The sequence below is a fragment of the Bos javanicus genome, chromosome 12 (assembly GCF_032452875.1).
Source record: "Bos javanicus breed banteng chromosome 12, ARS-OSU_banteng_1.0, whole genome shotgun sequence".
NCBI lineage: Eukaryota > Metazoa > Chordata > Mammalia > Artiodactyla > Bovidae > Bos > Bos javanicus.
The window spans coordinates 71,726,565-71,749,200 of NC_083879.1; the positions used below are offsets into that span (position 1 = coordinate 71,726,565).

At 41.9% G+C, this 22,636-nt stretch overlaps 1 protein-coding gene across 1 annotated transcript in view; it reads left to right on the forward strand.

Moving 5' to 3' along the window:
- The window catches only part of LOC133258055 (ATP-binding cassette sub-family C member 4-like), a 169,436-nt gene that overhangs the window by 64,478 nt on the left and 82,322 nt on the right, over positions 1-22,636 (forward strand). Inside the window, exons 14-19 of the mRNA XM_061434394.1 lie at positions 4,994-5,090; positions 9,008-9,205; positions 10,774-10,914; positions 11,673-11,710; positions 12,438-12,529; positions 18,763-18,909. Of these exons, the coding sequence (XP_061290378.1) occupies positions 4,994-5,090; positions 9,008-9,205; positions 10,774-10,914; positions 11,673-11,710; positions 12,438-12,529; positions 18,763-18,909 (713 nt within the window). The remainder of the gene's footprint in view (positions 1-4,993; positions 5,091-9,007; positions 9,206-10,773; positions 10,915-11,672; positions 11,711-12,437; positions 12,530-18,762; positions 18,910-22,636) is intronic.

Consider the following 22,636-nt stretch of genomic DNA (forward strand, 5'->3'; position numbering starts at 1 on the left):
AAGGAGATCAGTCTTAGGTGTTCATTGGAAGGACTGATGTTGAAGCTGAAACTCCAGTACTTTGGCTACCTCATCAAAAGAGCTGACTCATTTGAAGACCCTGATGCTGGCAAAGATTGAGGGCAGGAAGAGAAGGGAACAACAGAGGATGAGATCGCTGGATGGCATCACTGACTCGATGGACATGAGTTTGGGTAAACTCCGGGAGTTGGTGATGGACAGGGAAGCCTGGTGTGCTGCAGTCCATGGGTTCATAAAAAGTCAGACATGACTGAGAGACTGAACTGAACTGATTCTGACTAGTGTGAGGTGATTGTAGTTTTGATTTGCATTTCTTTGATAATTCACAGTGGTGAGCTCCTTTTCATGTGCCTATTGGCCATCTCTATTTGTCCTTTGGAAAAATGTCTATTTAGTTCTTCTGCCCATTTTTTAAAATTAGAATTTCTTGTTGAGTTGTATGAGCTGTTAGTATATTTTATAAATTAAGCCCTTGTTGGTCACATCATTTGCAAATATTTTCTCCCAGCTGTAGGTTGTTTGTTCATTGTGTTTATGGTTTCCTTTGCTGTGCAAAACCTTGTAAATTTGATTAGGCCCCATTTGTTTGTTTTTTTTAATTGAAAGAATAATTATTTGTGGCCATACTGGGTCTTTGTTACTGTGATTATTTTTTTCTAGTTGTGACGAGCAAGGGCTACTCTAGTTGTGGTGTGTGGACTTCTCATTGGATTTCCCTGGTGGCTCAGATGGTAAACCATCTGCCTTCAATGTGGGAGACCCAGTTTCAATCCCTGGGATGGAAAGATCCCCTGGAGAAGGAAATGGCAACCCACTCCAGTATTCTTGCCTAGAAACTCCCATGGATGGAGAAGCCTGGTAGGCTACATTTCATGGGGTCAAAAAGAGTCAGACATGACTGAGTGACTTCACTTTCTTTACTTTCTTTTTCTCTTGTTGCAGAGCACAGGCTCTAGGATGTGTGAGCTCAGTGGTTGCAGCTCCTGGGCTCCAGAGCTCAGGCTCAGTAGTTGTGGTGCATGGGTTTAGTTACTCTGCGTGTGTGGGATCTTCTGGGACCAGGAAAGATCCTGTGTCTCCTGCACTGGCAGGTGGATTCTTTACCACTGAGCCACCAGGGCAGCCACCATTTGTATATATTTCTATTGCCTTAGAAGATTGACCTAAGAAAACATTGGTATAACTTATGTCAGAGAATATTTTGCCTTTAATCTCTTCTAGGAGTTTTATGGTGTCACTTCTTATGATTAAGTCTTTAAGCCATTTTTAGTTTATTTTGTGCATGGTGGGAGGGTGTGTTCTAACTTCATTGATTTATATGCCTGTGTCCATGTCCTTATGTCTTAGTCTCCTCTTCATCTAAGCACACTAGTCAGAACAGACTAGGTGCAGTGTATTTAAGGGTAGTGATTACTTCTTTATGGTCGCTGTCACCAAATTCTAAGGTACTAATAACTAAGGTGACATATGAATTTGAGGGGGGCATGATTGGTGTATATAGCAGGCCCAGGATAGCAAAGTAAAAGGACTTCAGTCAGTAGGTATGTGAGGAGCTCTGAGCTCTGGACACAAGGAGCTGGGATTCCATATCCACTAAGCAGGGATTGTTAGACTTTGGCAGAAACTGCCCAGATGTAAGATGTGCCTAGTGTTGGGGTGATAAAAGAGTCATAGAGGTGGATGCTGGTGATGGCTGCACAACAATGTGAAGGCACTTAATGCTACTGTATGGCTATATGATTAAAATGGTAAATTTCATGTTAGGTATATTGTAACACACATACACACAAACCTGCATAGTAGCACTTAATCTTTGAGAACAGGAGAGAACAGGGTGAATGACACATGGCATGGCCTCCAGCTCTGATCTGACCCCCCCTTTCCCAGCCTCTCCTGTTCATGACTTGAATTTTCCCTTAGAGAAGTACCTTGTATCTTGTCACAAGTTCAGTGACAGGAGCTCGTACTGTGACAGCGATTCCCCACCCCAACCCTCCTGGCATCGTGAGTATCTCAGCCTCCTTGTTCCCAGCGCCGTGCCCTGAGCTCACAAATGTGTGTCACCCTGTCTTGTGAGCATCTGCACAAGTTCTCCATCAGGGCAGGAACAAATTCTGCTGGTCACTGCATCTGTGTCACAGGGAGAGGAGAGCAAGTCATTTTGGTGCCAAGTACAGCGTGCTGATCACAGAAGTTCTTCCGAGTTCTTTTTCGAACACAGGTGATATTTATAAAATCCTCTCAAATATTTTAGGTGTACCACTTCAGATATATACTTGATAGAAGCAAGGTTAAGATAGTTGTTTGCTAATCAAAACCACTTTCTCTAGGGTGACTTATAGCAAAGAGCATGAAAGCAATTTAGAAAACCACTCAGCAGCAACTGGAGAGTGTTCTCAAGTTAGAGAGCTGGATGGAACAATATGTTGTGAGAGATAGTAGTTGTGTGGGATCTTAGTAATGAGGAGTACTTTGTGTTATAAGTTAATGAATCATACTTCTACTTGCCATTAACAGATTCCTTCAGTCATGAATCTATATCCAAGGTTATTAAGCTTTGTGAGATTTGCATTTATACTCTGTGAACACTAAGTGGGTTCTATCACCTATAGAAGGCGAAAGGATTTAGGTGACCTGATGCAGTCTCGTCATGCCATGGGCATCATGCTATGGATCTCAACGAGTTTCAGCCCCACATCCCAGAACACTGCCTCCTGCATCATCAGCTCTTCAGGTCTGTCCTGATCAGATTCCCATGCTTCTACTTACATGGCTCACCCTCCTGCTCCAGCCCTTCTCAGACTATGCCCCACTCCCACATTCAGGATGCAGCTCCAGGTCCTCAAAGAACAGGCTTCTTTCCTGTCTGCCCCCATCAGCCTTTCCAGTTCATTCCCACACCCACTCAGTATCCAGCCATGATGGCTTTGCGGGGGTCCTTTCTCACCCCTGTCTATCTGTACATACTGGTCCCTCTGTCTCAGAGCCAGGGAGCAGTGTGCCAGGACACAGAAAGTGGAAGACCAGCCCTGCTGTTCCCTCCCACTCCTCTAGGGGGCACCCGTGCCCTCTGTCTTCCCACAGCCCTCAATGGGTACACTTGACCATTTATGAGTCCCACCATCCCCTATAAGCTGTGAATGCAGGAAGGCACCTCAGCCCAGCATGTTCTGTCGCAGGAACCCTGCACCTGCTGTCTTCTCCCAGGTTGTTTCCCCAGAGAGTCTCAGGGCTTCCATGTCTCCACATCTAAGACAGCAACTCCCCTTGCTTTTCCTTCAGAGGACATGTCATGGACTGACATGTCAAAAGGTAAAAAATGAATCCTTTTGGACTTAATGAAGCAACTGTGTTTGTGTATACACCACGGAATCTTGATTCTGATCACAGACCCAGTGTCCAGAGTGTCCCCTTGGGACTTTTCTATCCTGAGTCCAAAGCACAGGACTGCTCATGGTTAGGGAGGAGTAGAGAAGGGGGCTGACATTTACTGAGCGGACTGGTGGTTTGGTTTCTCTGAATGTGTGGATGGGTTGTCACTGGCCTTGTTTTGAGATGAAGAAGCTGAGGTTTAGTCACTTGACGTCATCAGCTTCATGAGAGGGACTGAGCTGCAGGGACTGAGCTGCAGTCTGCTGCCTCCAGACTCTTCATCTGACTCACTCAGCTAAGCTTTGGCCCAGGTTCCTGAGATTTGCTCTGTGAGGGTCTTGGGCTCCCAGAGTTCATGCCTGGAGCCCTGCCCATGGTCAGTGGGACCCCAGACCTGGCCACTCGCTTCCCTGAAGGGTTGTCGACCCTGTGGTTGAGACTGGGGCTGAGTTCCTAGAGGTCTGCATTTAGAGTGTAGGAGCGTTTTTTTTTTTTTTTTCCCTTTGTTTGTTTGTTTGTTTTGTTTTGATTTTTTTTTTTTACTGTGAAAAAAATTTAATGTTGAATAGTGAAGGGTGTCTTGACTACAGAGAACTGACGTGTCCTTTGAGCCATTGGGTTATTTCCACTGTGATTTGGGCCACTTTGATTCTGTTCTTTTATTTTCATATTTTAAAGGTTTTCAGACCTAATGAAAGAAGACTTGCTTCCTGGATGGGACTAGGAATGTTGTAGAGAATGATGGAGGCCATGCTGGCGTTCATTTTCTATTTAATATTATTTAGGAAGAAGTGTCTAGAAAACCAGAGAAGGCAATGGCACCCCACTTCAGTACTCTTGCCTGGAAAATCTCATGGATGGAGGAGCCTGGTAGGCTGCAGTCCACGGAGTCACTGGGAGTCGGACATGACTGAGCGACTTCCCTTTCACTTTCCACTTTCATGCACTGGAGAAGGAAATGGCAACCCACTCCAGTGTTCTTGCCTGGAGAATCCCAGGGACGGGGAGCCTGGTGGGCTGCCGTCTATGGGGTCGCACAGAGTTGGACACGACTGATGTGACTTAGCACCAGCAGCAGTCTAGAAAACACTCTGACAAAGGTGCTATTAAAGAATCTATTATATTTTGTTGCTAATATTTACATCATTAATTATAAATAATAACCTAAAAAGCTATCTAAGAATGTACACATTTTTATATTATATAGATTCCTCTCCTCCAATTCCCATATAGCATTAAGATAGTCTTTTAGTTCAGTCAAATTTTGGAATCTCAGTATTACTCAGTTGTTTTTCTTTATGGAACATGTAAATAATTGTTAAGCTGAATTTTAGGGGAAAAAAATACTTAGCTCTTGGTGCCTCCTTCACTGGACTCTTTTTCAGAATTTTTAAGCAGAGCTAGGTTCAAGCTTGCTACTGATAAATTTAAGAACCTAGTAAGATTAATTGATTTATGTTTATTTAATTTTTATTATTGACTTGGTATTTAACTTAAAGATCTTTGACTGTCTTTGTCTCACTGTTTTCAAAATACGAGTTTCCAGTGTGAAGCACCCCCATTAATGTGCTTTTGCTTACTGTGTCTTTTACATTTGTAGGTGTATTCGTCAAGCCTTGAAGGAGAAGATCACAATCTTAGTGACTCATCAGCTGCAGTACCTAAAGTATGCAAGTCAGATTCTGATACTGAAAGATGTAAGTAATTTATAGAAGTCTGGGGAATTGCTAGCACTCAGGTATGTTCAAAGACACACCTCTCTGGAGGTCACTGTCCTTGGATTCATGATAAATGCCCTCTTCTCCTTCAGTTTTTTGCCCCCTTTTTCTAAGAGTTGGTGTTCATGCCTTGGGGCATGAATCCAAAGACCTGTAGAAATGTCACTACTATCCTGTAAGCCACATAAACCCTAAAGTATATAAAATTGCAAACACAGGGTTATTGAATCATCACTGTTCTAATGAAATCTGTTAAGGATAATGATGCAATTTTATTTAGAACTTTTTATTTTCCTTTTCCATGACTTAAGTCAAAGTGTATTACTTAGAAATTAGAGATACTAAGACCTGTCTGTACCCATGCGATTATCATGTGCAGTTTGTCTAAAGAGCATCTTCTATTAGCACCAAAAGTGAGGCTGGGTAGCCGAGCACCTGGGTCAGAGATGCCCACTCTGCTGGTGTAACCAGTCGCTGGTCTCACTGCCCAGGTCTCTATGTGCCTGATATGTGTGGGAGCCTATGCAGCAGGAGGACAAGCACCTGCCTTCATGGAGCTCCTGTTTTTATGGGGAGGATGTGACAGAGAAGGTGACATCCTGGCTGCCTCCCTGAGGAGCTGGTGCCTCACAAGGTCTGAGTGACATGAAGGTAGGGGTCACACAGTCATCTAGGGGAGGGGTCTGAGGCAGGGAGTCCTGAGGAAGGAGCTGAACTGGCAGGTTGGAGGAACAGCAGGAAGACAAGTGTGTCTGAGGAGAGTGAGCAGGGGGACGGGAGGGAGCTGGTCTCCAAGCAGTGGGCAGGGGACCGGAAGTGGGATGGAAGCCTTGAACGGTCCAGAGCAGAGGAGATATGTGGTCTTATGTGGGAGTTAAGAAAGTCCTGCTGGGCACTGGAGGGGTGACAAAAGAAGCAGTTACAAGGCTTAGTAAAGTTGAGGAGACCAGAAATGTGGGCTCAGGCTAGAGTATCAGTTTCTAGAGCTACCGTCACAAAGCTGGGTGACTTTAAACAACAGAAATTTATTGTATCCCTGTTCTGCAGGCTACGGATCCCAAATCCAGGTGCTGGCAGGGCTGTGCTCTCCCTGAAAGCTCCAGGGGACAATTCTTCCTTCTCGCCTCTGGTGTTCACCAGCCTTCCTTGTGTTTCTTGGCTTCCAGCTGCAGTGCTGTGGTTTCTGCTTCTAATGTCATATGGCCATTGTCCTCATGTCTGAGTCTCTTCTCATAGGGACATCAGACCCTTACATCAAGTGGATGTAGGGTCACCCTGCTCCAGTGTGACCTCATCTTAACTTTATTACATCTGCAAAGACCCTTTTTCCAAATAAGTTTGTGTTCACAGGTGTCATGTTGGAAGTTGTCTTTTTGAGGAGAAGCCACCATCCAGTCCGCAGGTCCTAGCATGACTGGGGGTGGGGTGGAGAGTAGTGAGAAGTTTGCAGATTTGGTGGTAGTTTGATGCTTCACTCCTTGGCTCATTTGCCTCTGGGCCTCAGCACCTCTGCCATTAACCCCTGCCTGTTATGCAGGCTCTTGGTCAGATCCCTGACTTATGAAATGAAATTCTGCTGTAAGAAAGATTATTAAAACGCAGAACCTCTCTCTCTCTGGAAGCAGTTCCATGTGTCAACTCTTCTTCATTCTTCTAGGCAGGGCTAAGGTTTTCAAGGTTGAGAGCAGTTGATTTCATGTTCAGAGGGGGTGATTCTAGAGTGCAAACCCAGTGTTTACAGTGTTATGAGCAAAGAATAACCTATGTAACCAGTCCCTAGATGTTTTGGAGCCCCGTTATGGCCTCCTTTGAAGACACTACCCCCAATTTAGTACTAACAAAACAACTATTTGTCCACTGGTGAGCACTCCTGGATGAGTTGGGGTCCATCCTCACTGTTTGTCTCGTCCCTCTCTCACAGCAGAAGAGGGTATGGCTGCCCCCTTGTCCTCTTGGAATTGTCAGCGCTTGGCTGCTGGGTGAAATTTCTGTCTTTGTACCACTAGTCATTTCATTGTGCATATTACAGATATGAAGTGGTGAGTGGTGATTTCAGTAAAGAGACATGAGAATTTCACCTCCCAAGTGGAATAAGACATACTATATCCTGCATAACTGGCTAGTTCTGCACTATCAGATGGTACCCAAAGGCTTCACTGGGTTTCTCCCAGTGGCTCACCTCAGGGAATAGGATGAGAGGAGTCCCAGCGAGGGTCCTGGGCCACCTTCTTTCACATGACCTGCCTCAGCCAGAGCTGCTCTCATTTGATGAGGTTAGCATCCTGGGATTTTTTTCCTAGTGTTTTATTTGCCACTGAGTGAATCAGCTGAGTCTTATTCATAAGGTCAGAAGATAATGAAAACATCTGCACATTATTTTATATGATTTTGGAAGGGAGGGAACCTGCGCAAGGATGTGTCACACATTTTCAAAGAGCATGATTAGATTGGCTGTAGCTTAAGCAGTTGCCTGACTTGGGGAAGCCTGGTTGGTTACATGTGGTTGATTGTTCATAAGTATTTTCTTGGATCTGAGTGCCTTGATTCTGGCTTAGATTTTGGTTTGTGGGCACAGGCTGCCAAGGCTTTAGAGACTCAGAGCCTCCTTGTTTAATTACTTGAACAAGTGGATTACTGAATTTTCAGTTGAGAACTTCCTGAGGTGTGTGGGGCAGTTGGACAGATCATGAAGATGCATTTTGTGGATTCCCTGTCCAGGACTGGTTCCTACATGTCTTATCCCATGGGACACATGATACTGTGACAGCGGTCAGCGAAGATCTGCTGAGTGACCCTTACCTATGTATATGTGCTTATGGGTCAAGTTTAACTTTCTTCTGGAATATTCTTCCCAGTTGACTGTTTTTTAAAATTCTGCTTGTCACATGAGGCTTCTCTCAATTCCTATGTTGTCTAAAAAGACTGTGCCAATCTTCGCACCAACTTCTGTGCTTCTTGCTTCCCTAGGTGCCCAGGGTACTTATGTCAAAGGGCCTCCATTTTTAACAGATAAGACCACATTTCTTTCACATCATCCAGCACCTAACACAGGGTTTGGCAGAGAACACAATGCTCAGTTCTGTGTCGAGTTGACTGAATTAGATTTCTCAGCAAGTATTCTAGACCCAGGGATCTTTTTTTTTTTCTTCCCCAAAATCATAATTTAAGACCAGATAACTTTTTTATTAGTATTTAAGTTGTTTTTTTTTTTTAATTTTATTTTATTTTTTAAACTTTACAATATTGTATTGGTTTTGCCAAATATCAAAATGAATCTGCCACAGGTATACATGTGTTCCCCATCCTGGACCCTCCTCCCTCCTCCCTCCCCACACCATCCCTCTGGGTCGTCCCAGTGCACCAGCCCCAAGCATCCAGTATCGTGCATCGAACCTGGACTGGCGACTCATTCCATATATGATATTATACGTATTTCAACGCCATTCTCCCAAATCATCCCACCCTCTCCCTCTCCCTCTCCCACAGAGTCCAAAAGACTGTTCTATACATCATTGTCTCTTTTGCTGTCTCGTATACAGGGTTATTGTTACCATCTTTCTAAATTCCATATATATATGTGTTAGTATACTGTATTGGTGTTTTTCTTTCTGGCTTACTTCACTCTGTATAATAGGCTCCAGTTTCATCCACCTCATTAGAACTGATTCAAATGTATTCTTTTTAATGGCTGAGTAATACTCCATTGTGTATATGTACCACAGCTTTCTTATCCATTCATCTGTTGATGGACATCTAGGTTGCTTCCATGTCCTGGCTATTATAACAGTGCTGCGATGAACATTGGGGTACACGTGTCTCTTTCAATTCTGGTTTCCTCAGGTTTAATATTTTCAAATATAAATTAAATCCCCTCAATATTTTTTTTTAAATTTCAGGGCAAAACAGTGAAAAGGGGGACTTATTCTGAGTTCCTGAAATCTGGGGTAGATATTTTTTCCCTTTTTGAGAAGGGGAATGAGCAGTCTGAACCATCTCCAATTCCAGCAACTCCCACTCTGATCTCCGAGTCTTTGGGTCAGTCTCTCCAGTCTCCCAGACCCTCGTTGAAAGATGTGGCTCCAGAAGACCAAGATGTGAGTTTCTCATCCTGCAGTGTGCCCGGGTCTGTGTGCTCTTGGTGGCCTTGTGGACCTTCAGTCTGCTCTGCTCATGATTCTTCATTTGTCCCCAAGTAGACCCTAAGGTTTCAAAAGTCTTGTTCCATGGAATTGATATGAAGGAAGAAAGCCTGCTTGGAGTTCTCTTTTGAGTGTAGGATGGAGGATCTTATGGAGATCAGTAGTGGGTGCACTGCTGTGAATTTCTGGGTATATGTGGCTCACTCTGATTGAGAACTCTTCAGTTTACCTTAGTTACGTACTACTTGCTCTGAAGGTCCCTGGCTTCCCTTATGCATCAAGAGGCTTAATGTTAAGACCCCCTTAGACTGACCTGCTGTGACTACATTAAATCGGCTACTTTCCCTATATGTTGGAATATTCTGGCACTGCAGGTGACTGATAATATTATTTTGCCTCATTGTCAGAAGGTTTGGCATAAATCAGAGGTAGTGTGTTCAAAGGACCTGATACATGGTAGACACTTTGGAGTTAGTTCCCATCCTCCTTTCTTACCAGTCAAGACCGACCACATCTTATTGATCTTGAATCCCAGTGGCCAGCATAGAACCAAAGATATCCAGGGCTCCAGTGACTCTATAATGCATTTTAAGTCCTCCAGTCAGAAATGCACTAGATCTCCCTTAAAAACATACACAGATATTCTTCTATATTCAAACCCAAAAGCCTGGATGATTCTGATAAGTGTTCGGATTGGTCCCTCACATTCCACACTCAGGAATCACTCTCTGAAACTTAGGAACCAAATAGATCCAGATCTTATGCTTGTCATGTGCTGTCTAAACTCATATTACTCCAACTCTCTCTGTCAACTCAGTTTACTGTGTTTGGCCAATATTTTGAGACCCAAGTATGTTTTATATTTTTATTATTGAGTGACACAAGTCATATAGCAGGATACATCAGCTCCATATCATTTTGTGTATTATTTTAGAGGAAGCTTCTGCATTTATAAATTAATTGATTTTGTTATGCATGTGCTATTATGGACTTCCCTGGTGGCTCAGACGGTAAAGCATCTGTTTACAATGCAGGAGACCTGGGTTCAATCCCTGGGTCAGGAAGATCCCCTGGAGAAGGAAATGGCAATCCACTCCAGTAATATTGCCTGGAAAATCCCATGGACAGAAGCGCCTGGTAGGCTACAGTCTATGGGGTCGCAGAGTCAGACACAACTGAGTGACTTCACTTTCATGCATGTGCTAAGAGGCATGATCTACTTTAAGCAAAGTCATCCAACAGGGAATGACCTCATGCAAATGATGTTTCCCTATTTCTTATAAATTCCTAGGAGTGGAATGGCTGGGTCCAGGGGTAAATGCATATGTGGTTTGGCCAGATATTCCCACTCCCTTCTCTGTAGGAGATGGATCGTGTTGCACTTCTACCAGTGTATGAGATGTATCTGTTTCCCCACAGCTTTGCAGTGGAGGGCATTGTTGAACTCTTGCAATTTGGGGTTCATTGTTTAAAATTTCATCTCTTTCAAAATTTCATCTCTCACTGTCATTTTTCCCTTCTAGACTGAGAATATACAGGTTACACTACCTCTAGAGGGCCATTTGGAAGGAAAAGTTGGTTTTAAGACCTATAAGAATTATTTCACAGCCGGTGCTGATTGGCCTGTCATCATCTTCCTTATTCTAGTAAGCTTTGCAGCTCAGGTATGTACGGGCATTTATTTTGGCTTGTGCTCTTAGTTTGATGTTTACATACTATTTATATTATATTTTATAATTATTTTTAAATGTGTGTTAAGAGATTTATCTCAAAGAATTGACTTATGATGTTTTGGGATCTAGCTGGTTGAATGTGAAATCAGAAAGGCAGGCCTGCAGGCTGGAACCTCAGGCAGGAGCTGACCCTGATATCTTGAGGCAGAATTTCTTCCTCCTCCAGGAAGCCTCAGGTTTTGCTCTCAGGCCTTTGTCTGACTTGATGAGGCCACCACAATGTTAAGGGTGATCTCCTCTACTTAAGTTCTGATGATGGATATGAACTGCATCCACAAAATACCTTCACAGCAACATCTAGATGAGTGTTGGTTGAATCACTGGAGACTGTCCTGGCCAAGCTGACACAGAAAACTGACCATCATAGTACCTGTCAAGATTTTTCCTTTGAAAAATCCCAACATTTGTACTGCTATTATTGCATTTTGAGGTTCATTTGGATTTGCATTGAAATACATTATATGTGGGAACAAAGTTTTCTAGAGAAAAGAGGATATGTTTTAAAGATTTAAAAATGAAACGTGCCCTCACCTGTGGTCATCTGGGGTGTGGGGTTTGGTGCAGATTGGAGCCAGAAGAACCTTCTCCATGGTCCTTTGTTCTGGAGCCTTTCTGCCCCTCATCCTAGTGAGTAGGGTATGAGGGCTCAGTGATGTCAGTGTGTGAGTGACTGTTGTTTCCTGCTCCAGGTTTCCTATGTCCTGCAGGACTGGTGGCTTACAGACTGGTGAGTGATTCCTGTTCTGACCCAAAGTGCTCTGAAGTCTACACAAAGCTTCAATTTCCCACAGAGTCAGGGGGAGAGGTGAGGCTTGTTCAGCCTCCTCTTCTGAGCCTCACGTAGTTTCCCTGAATTAAAATTAAACTTCTTGTGGGTGGAATATGAGTCCCTGGTTGTCTATCCCCATGTCCCTCCTTTTAGCAGCTTCTTCACAGACAACTTTTTTTCTTTTTTTAGAACTTTTAATTTTGTATTGAGATATAGCTGGTTAACACTGTTGTGATATTAACAATGTTCAGGTGAACAGCAAAGAGACTCAACCATACATCTATATGTATCCATTCTCCCCTCAAACCCCTCCCATCCAGGCTGCCTCATAACACTGAGCAGAGTTCCATGTGCTGTACAATAAGTCCTTGTTGGTTATCTATTTTAAATATAGCAGTTTGTGCATGACCATCCCAAACTCTCTAACTATTCTTCCCCATAGTTAGAGGGAAAGCTAAAATGAACTTAGCAACCATAAGTTCATTTTCTAAGTCTGTCTTCATAGACAATTTTGAGAACTGAAAGTCATGATTCAAATATTTAACAGAGAGACCCCACAGGGTCTTGTGAGTTGAGAAACAATTTCCAGCACAAATGCATTTCTTGAATTGAGGTAATTTTTTTGATATTTGTGTTAATTCTATGTATATGTATAGTATAATATTTTTTCTTCCCTGTTCCACAGGGCGAATGTACAAAGTGACCTGTATTCTGGGGCTTTAGTAAAAGATGTCAATGTGATGCTTGTTCTAAACTCATTCTTAGGAGTTTATTCAGGTAAAGTTGAGTCATCTGCTCTTTTATACCAGAGTTTAAGGTACTTATAATGAGTCCGTGTGAGCAACAAGGACTTCTAGAGTAATTGAGTAATGTCTTAACAGTTTAAGTGTCTGAGTTGCATTTACTCTGTGAGTTAATTAGAATAATTATTTTAAAGATCTACTAGAAGAAAAGGGATTGAATGAAGACTCTTAATTTGCTGTGTACTGGATTTTTGTAGTTAAACCAGGATTGCACATTCGGAAATCAGTCACTGGAAATATATTGCTATTTATATTCTCATAGGTCACTTTTGCTAAATCTTATATCATTATATGGATGGGCAAGGGGATTAGAAACAGATCCTTACCCTGTGGTTTACCTTGACCCAATTCTTTCTGAATAAACCTTGGCTTTTATTGATCTTGGATGAAATCCTCTGGCAGCATGGGCCCCAAATATAAGCATTATTCCCTCCCAGGTATGCAAAGCTCCCCTTCAACACACTGCTCATCTCTTGGGCTTCACTAATTGCTTGAGAAGCTAAGCAGGGGAAATCCAGTGCCTGGGATTAGGATTCCTTCTCTTTCTTACTTTGAGATCAGTGTTATCTCCTCCCAAAATGTGATTAGTTTAACATATGGCTTGCCAGACTAATATTAACATGATTCTATTCACAAGAGGGTTTAGAATATATATAGCATTACACGCTATTTAAAGGATATCTTCAGCTAAAATTTTAAATACCTTCTTTATCCATTCATCTGTTGATGGACATTTAGGTCGCTTTCACGTCCTGAATTTTGTAAATAGTGCTGCTGTGAACATTGGGGTGCATCCATCTTTTTGAATTATGCTTTTCTCAGGGTATTTGCCCAGTAGTGGGACTGCTGGGTCATACAGTATTTGTTTTTAGTTTTTTGAAGAACCTCCATACTGTTCTCCATAGTGGCTGTATCAATTTATGTTCCTGCCAACAGTCCAAAAGCGTTCCCTTTTCTCCACACCCTCTCTAGCATTTATTGTTTGTATATTTTTTGATGATGGTCATTCTGACTGGTGTGAGGTGATACCTTATTGTACTTTTGATCTGTATTTCTCTAATGTTGAATGTATTTTCATGTGCCACTTGGCCAACTGTATGTCTTCTTTGGAGAAATGTCCGTTTAGATCTCCTGTCCATTTTTTGATTTGATTGTGTGTGTGTGTGTTTTAATATTGGGCTGCATGAGCTATTTGTGCATTGTGGAGACCCTGGTCAGTTGCTTCAGTTCAGTTCAGTTGCTCAGTTGTGTCTGACTCTTTGCGACCCCATGGACTACAGCGTGCCAGGCTTCCTTGTCCATCACAAACTCCCAGAAAAAGTGAAAGTGAAGTTGCTCAGTCATGTCAGACTCTTTGCAACCCCATGGACTATAGCCTACCAGGCTCTTCCATCCCTGGGATTTTCCAGGCAAGAATACTGGAATGGGTTGCCATTTCCTTCTCCAGGAGATTTTCCCAACCCAGGAATTGAACCCGGATCTCCCACACTGTAGGCTTTACCACTTTACCATCTGAGCTACCAGGGAGGTCCATCACGAACTCCCAGAGCTTACCTCAAACTCATGTCCATTGACTTGGTGATGCCAACCAACTATATGCAATAGTTGGTTGGCATCCTCTGTCATCTCCTTCTCCCTCCACCTTCAATCTTTCCCAGCATCAGGGTCTTTTCAAATGAGTCACTTCTTCGTATCAGGTAGCCAAAGTATTGGAGCTTCAGCTTCAGCATCAGCCCTCGCTATGAATATTCAGGACTTATTTCCTTTAGGATGGACTGGTTGGATCTCCTTGCAATCCAAGGGACTCTCAAGAGTCTTCTCCAACACCACAATTCAAAATCATCAATTCTTAGGTGCTCAGCTTTTTTTATAGTCCAACTCTCATATTGATACATGACTACTGGAAAAAGCATAGCTTTGACTAGATGGACCTTTATTGTCAAAGTAATGTCTCTGGCTTTTAATATGCTCTCTAGATTGGTCTCTTCCAAGGTCAGTTGCTTAATTTGAAGTTATTTTCTCCCATTCTCGGGGTTGTCTTTTCATCTCATTTATGGTACATATGTACACTGGATTATTACTCATCCATAGAAATGAACAAATTGGGTCATTTGTAGAGATATGGATGGACCTAGAGTCTATCATACAGAGTAAAGTACGTCAGAAAGAGAAAAACAAACAAAAACAGGTTATATTAATGCATATATATGGAATCTAGATAAATAGTATAGATAAACGTATTTGCAAGACAGGAATAGAGTCGTAGATGTAGAGAATAGATGTGTGAACACAGCGAGGGGTGTGGAGGTGAGGAAGATGAATTTGGAGATTAGGATTGACATATATACACTACCATGCATAAAACAGATAAACATAAAACAGTTGGAAGCTGCTGTATAGCACAGGGAGCTCTGCTCTGTGCTCTGTGATGACCTACAGGACAAGGGTGCAGGGGAGGGAGGTCCAAGAGGGAGGAGTTATATGTAAATATAGAGCTGATTCACTTCCTTGTACAACAGAAGCTAACACAACATTATAAAGCAACTATACCCCAATAAATTTTTTTTTTAAAAAGCTAAATAAAAACTTAAATATCCTCATAGGAAGTGCCTGTACAAGTTTTCTACAAAAGAGTGAATTAGTGTAAAATTCCACTCCTTGAAATTTGGTATTTATTTAGTTGATCACTTGCTAAGAAACTTGAATCCACCAGCTATTTACCTTCTGAATTGGTGGATAAGGAGGGTTTAAGGAAGAAGAAGGGATTCTGTTACACATTCATATGGGGTGGTGGGCTAAGGCAAATCCCTATTGATAGAATTCAGGAATTTGAGCAGCTTTCAGAATTTAAATAACACTGGTCAGCTGAATGAAAAAAAAATGCTTGATGGAGTATTTATTACAGAAGTTATCCCAACTCTTTTTAGCACTGTGAATTGATGAGATGTTTGGAGGGCTGTTTTAATTTTTATATGCATAGAAGTGTTCATTTATGTCATTGATAAACAAATTTAAATGATTATCTTTATTTGCAAATGCTTTGAGCTTCTACAAAACACTTAAGGATTAATTGCTTGTTTAGATTAATTATCTCATGTCATAATATAATTTGTAGCTTCTTGCAATTCAATTATTTAAAGAGATTGTCCACTTGGAACTTAACATGGTCTTTTCATACTCTTTAAAGCTACTTGGGCATAGATGTAGCTACTTTATATTTAATATTTTAAATTTTATTACAGTATAGTTGCTCTCCAATATTATGTTGTACAGCAAAGTGAAACAATTATAAATGTATCCTCTCTCTTTGCTAGATTTCCTTCCCATTTAGGTCACCACAGAACATTGACTAGAGTTCCCTGTGCTATACAGTAGGTTCTTAAGAAGCTAGTTTACATGTAAGTAAATTTCCTTGTAAATTATAAGGAAATGGTAAATCATTTACCCTGTTCCCTTTTAATTCACATGCTGGTACCAGAGCATGCCTCAGTTTTAGATTACAGGACAGGAACTAAATAGTGAAATTTGAAATGTGGAAAAAGGAAGATCAAATGCTTTTTATAATTACCAATCTTGTGAAAAATGTTTAGAACTTGTAATTGAATTAGGAAAACCTAAAATGAAACTGTAGTTTACATATGATTCCCTCCCCTCATGTTGCTATTTAGTGAGAGGAAAAAACTGATTTTTATACTCTTCTTTATAGGACTGGAAAAGGTCAGTTTTTATTCCAATCCCAAAGAAAGGCAATTCCAAAGAATGCTCAAACTACTGCACAATTGCACTCATCTCACATGCTAGTAAAGTAATGCTCAAAATTCTCCAAGCCAGGCTTCAGCAATACATGAACCATGAAATTCCAGTTGTTCAAGCTAGTTTTTAGAAAAGGCAAAGGAACCAGAGACCAAATTGCCAACATCCACTGGATCATCGAAAAAGCAAGAGAGTTCCAGAAAAACATCTATTTCTGCTTTATTGACTATGTCAAAGCCTTTGACTGTGTGGATCACAATAAACTGTGGAAAATTCTGAGATGGGAATACCAGACCACCTGACCTGCCTCTTGAGAAACCTATATGCAGGTCAGGAAGCAACAGTTAGAACTAGACATGGAACAACAGACTGATTCCAAATAGGGAAAGGAGTACGTCAAGGCTGTATATTATCATGCTGCTTATTTAACTTATATGCAGAGTACATCATGAGAAATGCTGGGCTGGAAGAAGCACAAGCTGGAATCAAGATTGCCAAGAGAAATATCAATAACCTCAGATATGCAGATGACACCACCCTTATGGCAGAAAGTGAAGAGGAACTAAAAACCTCTTGATGAAACTGAAAGAGGAGAGTGAAAACGTTGGCTTGAAACTCAACATTCAGAAAACAAAGATCATGGCATCTCATCCCATCACTTCATGGGAAATAGATGGGGAACAGTGGAAATAGTGTCAGACTTTATTTTTTGGGGCTCCAAAATCACTGCAGATTGTGATTGCAGCCATGAAATTAAAAGATGCTTACTCCTTGGAAGAAAAGTTATGACCAACCTAGGTAGCCTATTGAAAATCAGAGACATTACTTTGCCAACAAAGGTCCATCTAGTCAAGGCTATGGTTTTTCCAGTGGTCATGTATGGATGTGAGAATTGTTCTGTGAAGAAGGCTGAGCGCCGACGAATTGATGCTTTTGAACTGTGGTGTTGGAGAAGACTCTTGAGAGTCCCTTGGACTGCAAGGAGATCTAATCAGTCCATTCTGAAGGAGATCAGTCCTGGGATTTCTTTGGAAGGACTGATGGTGAAGCTGAAACTCCAATACTTTGGCCACCTCATGTGAAGAGTTGACTCATTGGAAAAGACTCTGATGCTGGGAGGGATTGGGGGCAGGAGGAGAAGGGGACGACAGAGGATGAGATGGCTGGATGGCATCATTGACTTGATGGACGTGAGTCTGAGTAAACTCCGGGAGTTGGTGATGGACAGGGAGGCCTGGTGTGCTGCGATTCATGGGGTTGCAAAGAATTAGACATAACTGAGCGACTGAACTGAACTGAACTATAAATGTTTTTGTGTTGAAAGCATTAAACTCTTACAGAATTTACTTTATATATATTTACATATATAGAATTTATTTATCCTATATATGTAAGTTACTATATAAATTTTATTTATAGAATAAAAAAACACACAATACGTCAATAGGAGTACATCAAGACTGTATATTGTCACCCTGCTTATTTAACTTATATACATCATGAGAAATGCTGTACATCATGAGAAATGCTGGGCTGGATGAAGCACAAGCTGGAATCAAGATTACCAGGAGAAATATCAATACCCTCAGACAGCAGATGGCACCACCCTTATGACAGAAAGCAAAGAAGAACTAAAAGCCTCTTGATGAAAGTGAAAGAAGAAAGTGAAAATGTTGGTTTAAAACTCAGCATTCAGAAAACTAAGGTCATGACATCTCGTCCCATCACTTCATGGAAATAGAAGGGCAAGCAATGGAAACAGTGGAAGACTTTATTTTGGGGGGCTCCAAAATCACTGCATATGGTGACTGCAGCCATGAAGGTAAAAGATGCTTGCTCCTTGGAGGAAAAGTTATGACCAACTTAGACAGCATACTAAAAAACAGAGACATTACTTTGCCAACAAAGGTCCATCTAGTCAAGGCTATAGTTTTTCCAGTAGTCATGTATGGATGTGAGAGTTGGACTATAAAGAAAGCTGAGTGCCAAAGAATTGATGCTTTTGAACTGTGGTGTTGGAGAAAACTCTTGAGAGTCCCTTGGCCTGCAAGGAGATCCAACCAGTCCATCCTGAAGGAAATCAGTCCTGAATATTCATTGAAAGGGCTGATGCTGAAACTGAAACTCCAATACTTTGGCCACCTGATGTGAAGAACTGACTCATTGAAAAGACCCTTATGCTGGGAAAGTTTGAAGGCGGAAGGAGAAGGGGATAACAGAGGATGAGATGGTTGGATGGCATCACCAATTTGATGGACATGAGTTTGAGCAAGCTCTGGGAATTGGTGATGGACAGGGAAGCCTGGAGTGCTGTAGTCCATGGGTTCACAAAGAGTTGGACATGACTGAGTGACTAAACTGAACTGAATTGATCTTTGTAAACTGCCTGCCATCTTTTAGCATCATTAAGGATAAGGCAGAGATCTTGTGCTGAGTGTTATTTCTTTATTTCAGGGTTAACTGTATCTACTGTCCTTTTTGGCGTTACAAGGTCTCTGTTGATATTCTACATCCTTGTTAATTCTTCACAAACTTTGCACAACAAAATGTTGGAGACCATTTTGAGAGCCCCAGTATTGTTCTTCAGTAGAAATCCAATAGGTAAGTCAGACACCAAGTTTCTCAGTGAAAATGTCTATATAACACATTTAGTGCCTGAGTACATTTTCATATTTGAAAATGGAAGAGATGCTTGGAAGAAAATTACTGTGCATGCTTATTCATTTTCTACAAAAGTCTTGACTGATACTTTTTCCTACCAGAGAAAATCTGAATATAGGAGCATGTAAGCTTTTATTCCAATTTGTACATGTCTGTAAAGATTAATGAATGTTTACTTTGCAGGATGATTTAAGAGTCCATTTGTCATATGGCATATAAAACACCCAACATATGGTGTAAACATGTTGAAGTGTTTTTGACTAGTTTTTGCTGAAATGCTGGCTGTGTTACATAGTGTTAAGCTAACTGGGAAGGACTTTCTTCTGGGAACATCTCTACAGAAGACAGGCTGTGTGTTTCTTTCTTCCACTGCCCATCCATTTCTGGTACCATGGAGCTCTGGCATGTGCTCATATTTTGAGGTTTAAATAAATGGTAATGGAAAATTAATTAAAATATAAGACCAGTGAAATGTAAACATCCTCTTCAATAAGATCAGCTTTCTAGTTTTACAATAGACCTTTGGTTACATTTAAGAATCTTGTGGTAGGTAGCAGGTGGATCTTCAGTATAAAGTAAGAGTGTCCCTGAAGGTTTCCCAGTGGTTGTTTCCTCCTCCTTGAGGCCTTTGACCTGTCTCGCTTCTGAAGGTAGCCTCTTGACCTGGGTTCCTATGAAGAGCTAGTTCATCAGTGCACATGCCCGCTCTGTTCAGGTGGTTAGACTTGTGCTGAGGCCCAGGGAGGCTTTGTTATGCAGGTGATGAGTGACAGGGCCTTTTGAGGCCGGGATGTGACTGGAGTAGCCTTGGCCTGGCCATCAACTAGCTGTGTGATCAAGGCCAAAGTAGGTAGATGCTAGTATAGGCAAATCTCCAGACAAGATGTTGTCATGGTTATAAATGTGGACTCTGGGGACTTCCCTGCTGGTCCAGTGGTTAAGACTCTGTGCTTCCAGTGTAGGGGGCCCAGGTTCAACCCCTGGTCAGGGAACTAAGATCTCACATGCTGCACAGCACAGCCAAAAAATTAAAAAAAAAAAAAAATGTATGGACTCTGGAGCCAACTTCCTGGATTCAGTCCTAGAGATAGTTACTAACAGTAATAGCCACTTATAGTCATGTTAATATTTATGTGCTAGTTATTTAATTTCTCTGTGTCTCAATTATCTTACCTATAAAATGAAAATACCAATAACACACTCACAAATAATTTGAAATTGTGCATGTTAAGGGGGTTAATACATTCACAGCACTTACCACAGGGTCAGTACCCAGTGAACCTTAGTGAGGATGATGACACGGTGTCTGGGAACTTCCTCTCCTGTGAAATGGGAATACCTGCTGCCCTTCCTGTTTCATAAGACTGTTGTGAGGATTAAATAAGATTATTCAGGGCAGCACCTTGTGCAGATTTTTTTTCAGCGCGTGTTGTTTGGTCGAGGCACTGTGTGGAACACAGGATGGTAAAGTGTAGAGGCCCACACAATCTCATCTTATTATGAAGCTGGAGTGAGGAAGTGATAGCCATGCTATTATGGCTGTGAAGTTGCTCTGCTTTGCCTGTTAGTGTGAAAACTACAGTCGTACATTTGGGAGCATCACATGGGATTGAATTTCTCTTATCACAGCCTCTGAATGCTTATGACCGCAGTTAACCAGGCTCTTGATGGCCTGTAGGCTTCTCCAGACACTGATTTATTTATTATTCAAGAATTTTGAACCAAGTTTAAATCTTCAAGTCACTAATCCTGGAGCAGCAGGCATACACAGTGTGTGTCTTTGTCTTTTCTCTCCCTCCTGTACCTGTTATCAGAACATTCCTTCAAGGGCTTCTCTGGTGGCTCAGAGGTTAAAGCGTCTCCCTGCAATACAGAAGACCTGGATTCGATCCCTGGGTCCAGAAGATCCCCTGGAGAAGGAAATGGCAACCCACTACAGTATTCTTGCCTGGAGAATCCCATGGACGGAGGAGCCTGGTGGGCTACAGTTCACGGGGTCGCGAAGAGTCGGATACGACTGAGCAACTTCACTTCATTCCTTTAAGAAAATAGAAACCCAAATAAGTACTAGGTTATTTGCAAAGGTTTAGGGGCATAAGTTATTTACCCTTTTAATGGTGTATTAAATTGAACTCTACCTTGTGTTTATTTCTGAAAGTGGAATTTGTAATAGATTGTTTCTAGTGGACTTTGTTTCTGGTATGTTATGTCACAAAGAGAAAACCACGTATAGCCATGTTCCTGAGTTCAAGCTCACTCTGCTCACTTCATGACAGGCCAATAAATCTTACAGATAAGGTGTATGGTCAGGAATAATGACATCGTTTGGAAAATTGGCAGACTGAGAAGATGGCAGACTAATGCCTCAAAAGACCATCTTATTGGGGTCTGGATGCTAATCTGTTTTATAGAACAAAGAAGGAGAGAAGGTGAGGAAGTAAAGTTAAAAGACCATTTATTTATCAAAATAGGAGGAAATGTGTTACTCTTTCTTTTCTGCAGCCATTCACAGATGGTGAGGATTAGATTGTCTCCCCATGAGCTGAAAAAGAGCCATTTTAATTTAACATTCAGGCAGAGGGGCAGGTTTTGCTGACACAAACAATGAATAGCTAAAGTTAAAGTCAAGCGGATTCAACATGGAGTCAAAATTGACTGTTCCCTGTTACAGTTCCTTTGATGGGCACCTCTGCTGTCTGGGGCCAGTACCCTGTGCTTTCTCATACCAAGTTTCCAAAGGGTGCAATGCCCTTGCAGGGGTGGCTGCAGAGTCATAATGGTTGCAGCAACCTTTGTTTACTGAAATGACAAGTGGCATTTTTAGTTCACACTAGGTATTTACTAGAAATTAGTTCTCATCTTCTAATCCTACAGCCTTTTGGATATGCTATTGTTGTGGCTTATGACAAGGGAAAGAAAATCAATGATAAGTGATCCTTAGTCATTCAGTAATATTTCTGCCTACATTCCTCTGATATTCCTAGATGCTTATTCATAAGTCTGTGTTTGTCACGTCTTGTACACCTCTGAAAATAAAACTTGAGAAGGCAATGGCACCCCACTCTAGTACTCTTGCCTGGAAAATCCCATGGACAGAGGAGCCTCATAGGCTGCAGTCCATGAGGTCACTAAGAGTCGGACATGACTGAGCGACTTCACTTTCACTTTTAACTTTCATGCATTGGAGAAGGAAATGGCAACCCACTCCAGGATTCTTGCCTGGAGAATCCCAGGGACGGGGTGAGCCTGGTGGGCTGCCATCTCTGGGGTTGCACAGAGTCAGACACGACTGAAGCGACTTAGCAGCAGCAGCAGCAGTAAACTCACAACTTGGAAATGACCAGAATCCACAGTTTCCCAAAATGGGAGATGCTACGAACCATCTGGAGGGGAAAAAAAAAAAAAATTACAGAGAAGTTATGGTAGTTGGCGGTTTAGTTGCTAGGTCTTGTCCCACTCTTTGCAACCCCATGAACAGCAGCCCACCAGGATCTTCTGTCCCTGGGATTTCCCAGCCAAGAATAATGGGGTGGTTGCTATTTCCTTCTCCAGGGGATCTTCCTGACCCAGGGATCAAACCTATATCCCTGTATTGGCAGGTAGATTCTTTACCACTGAGCAACCTGGAAAGCCCAACATGGACTAGAGAGAGCAGTTATTGAAGACA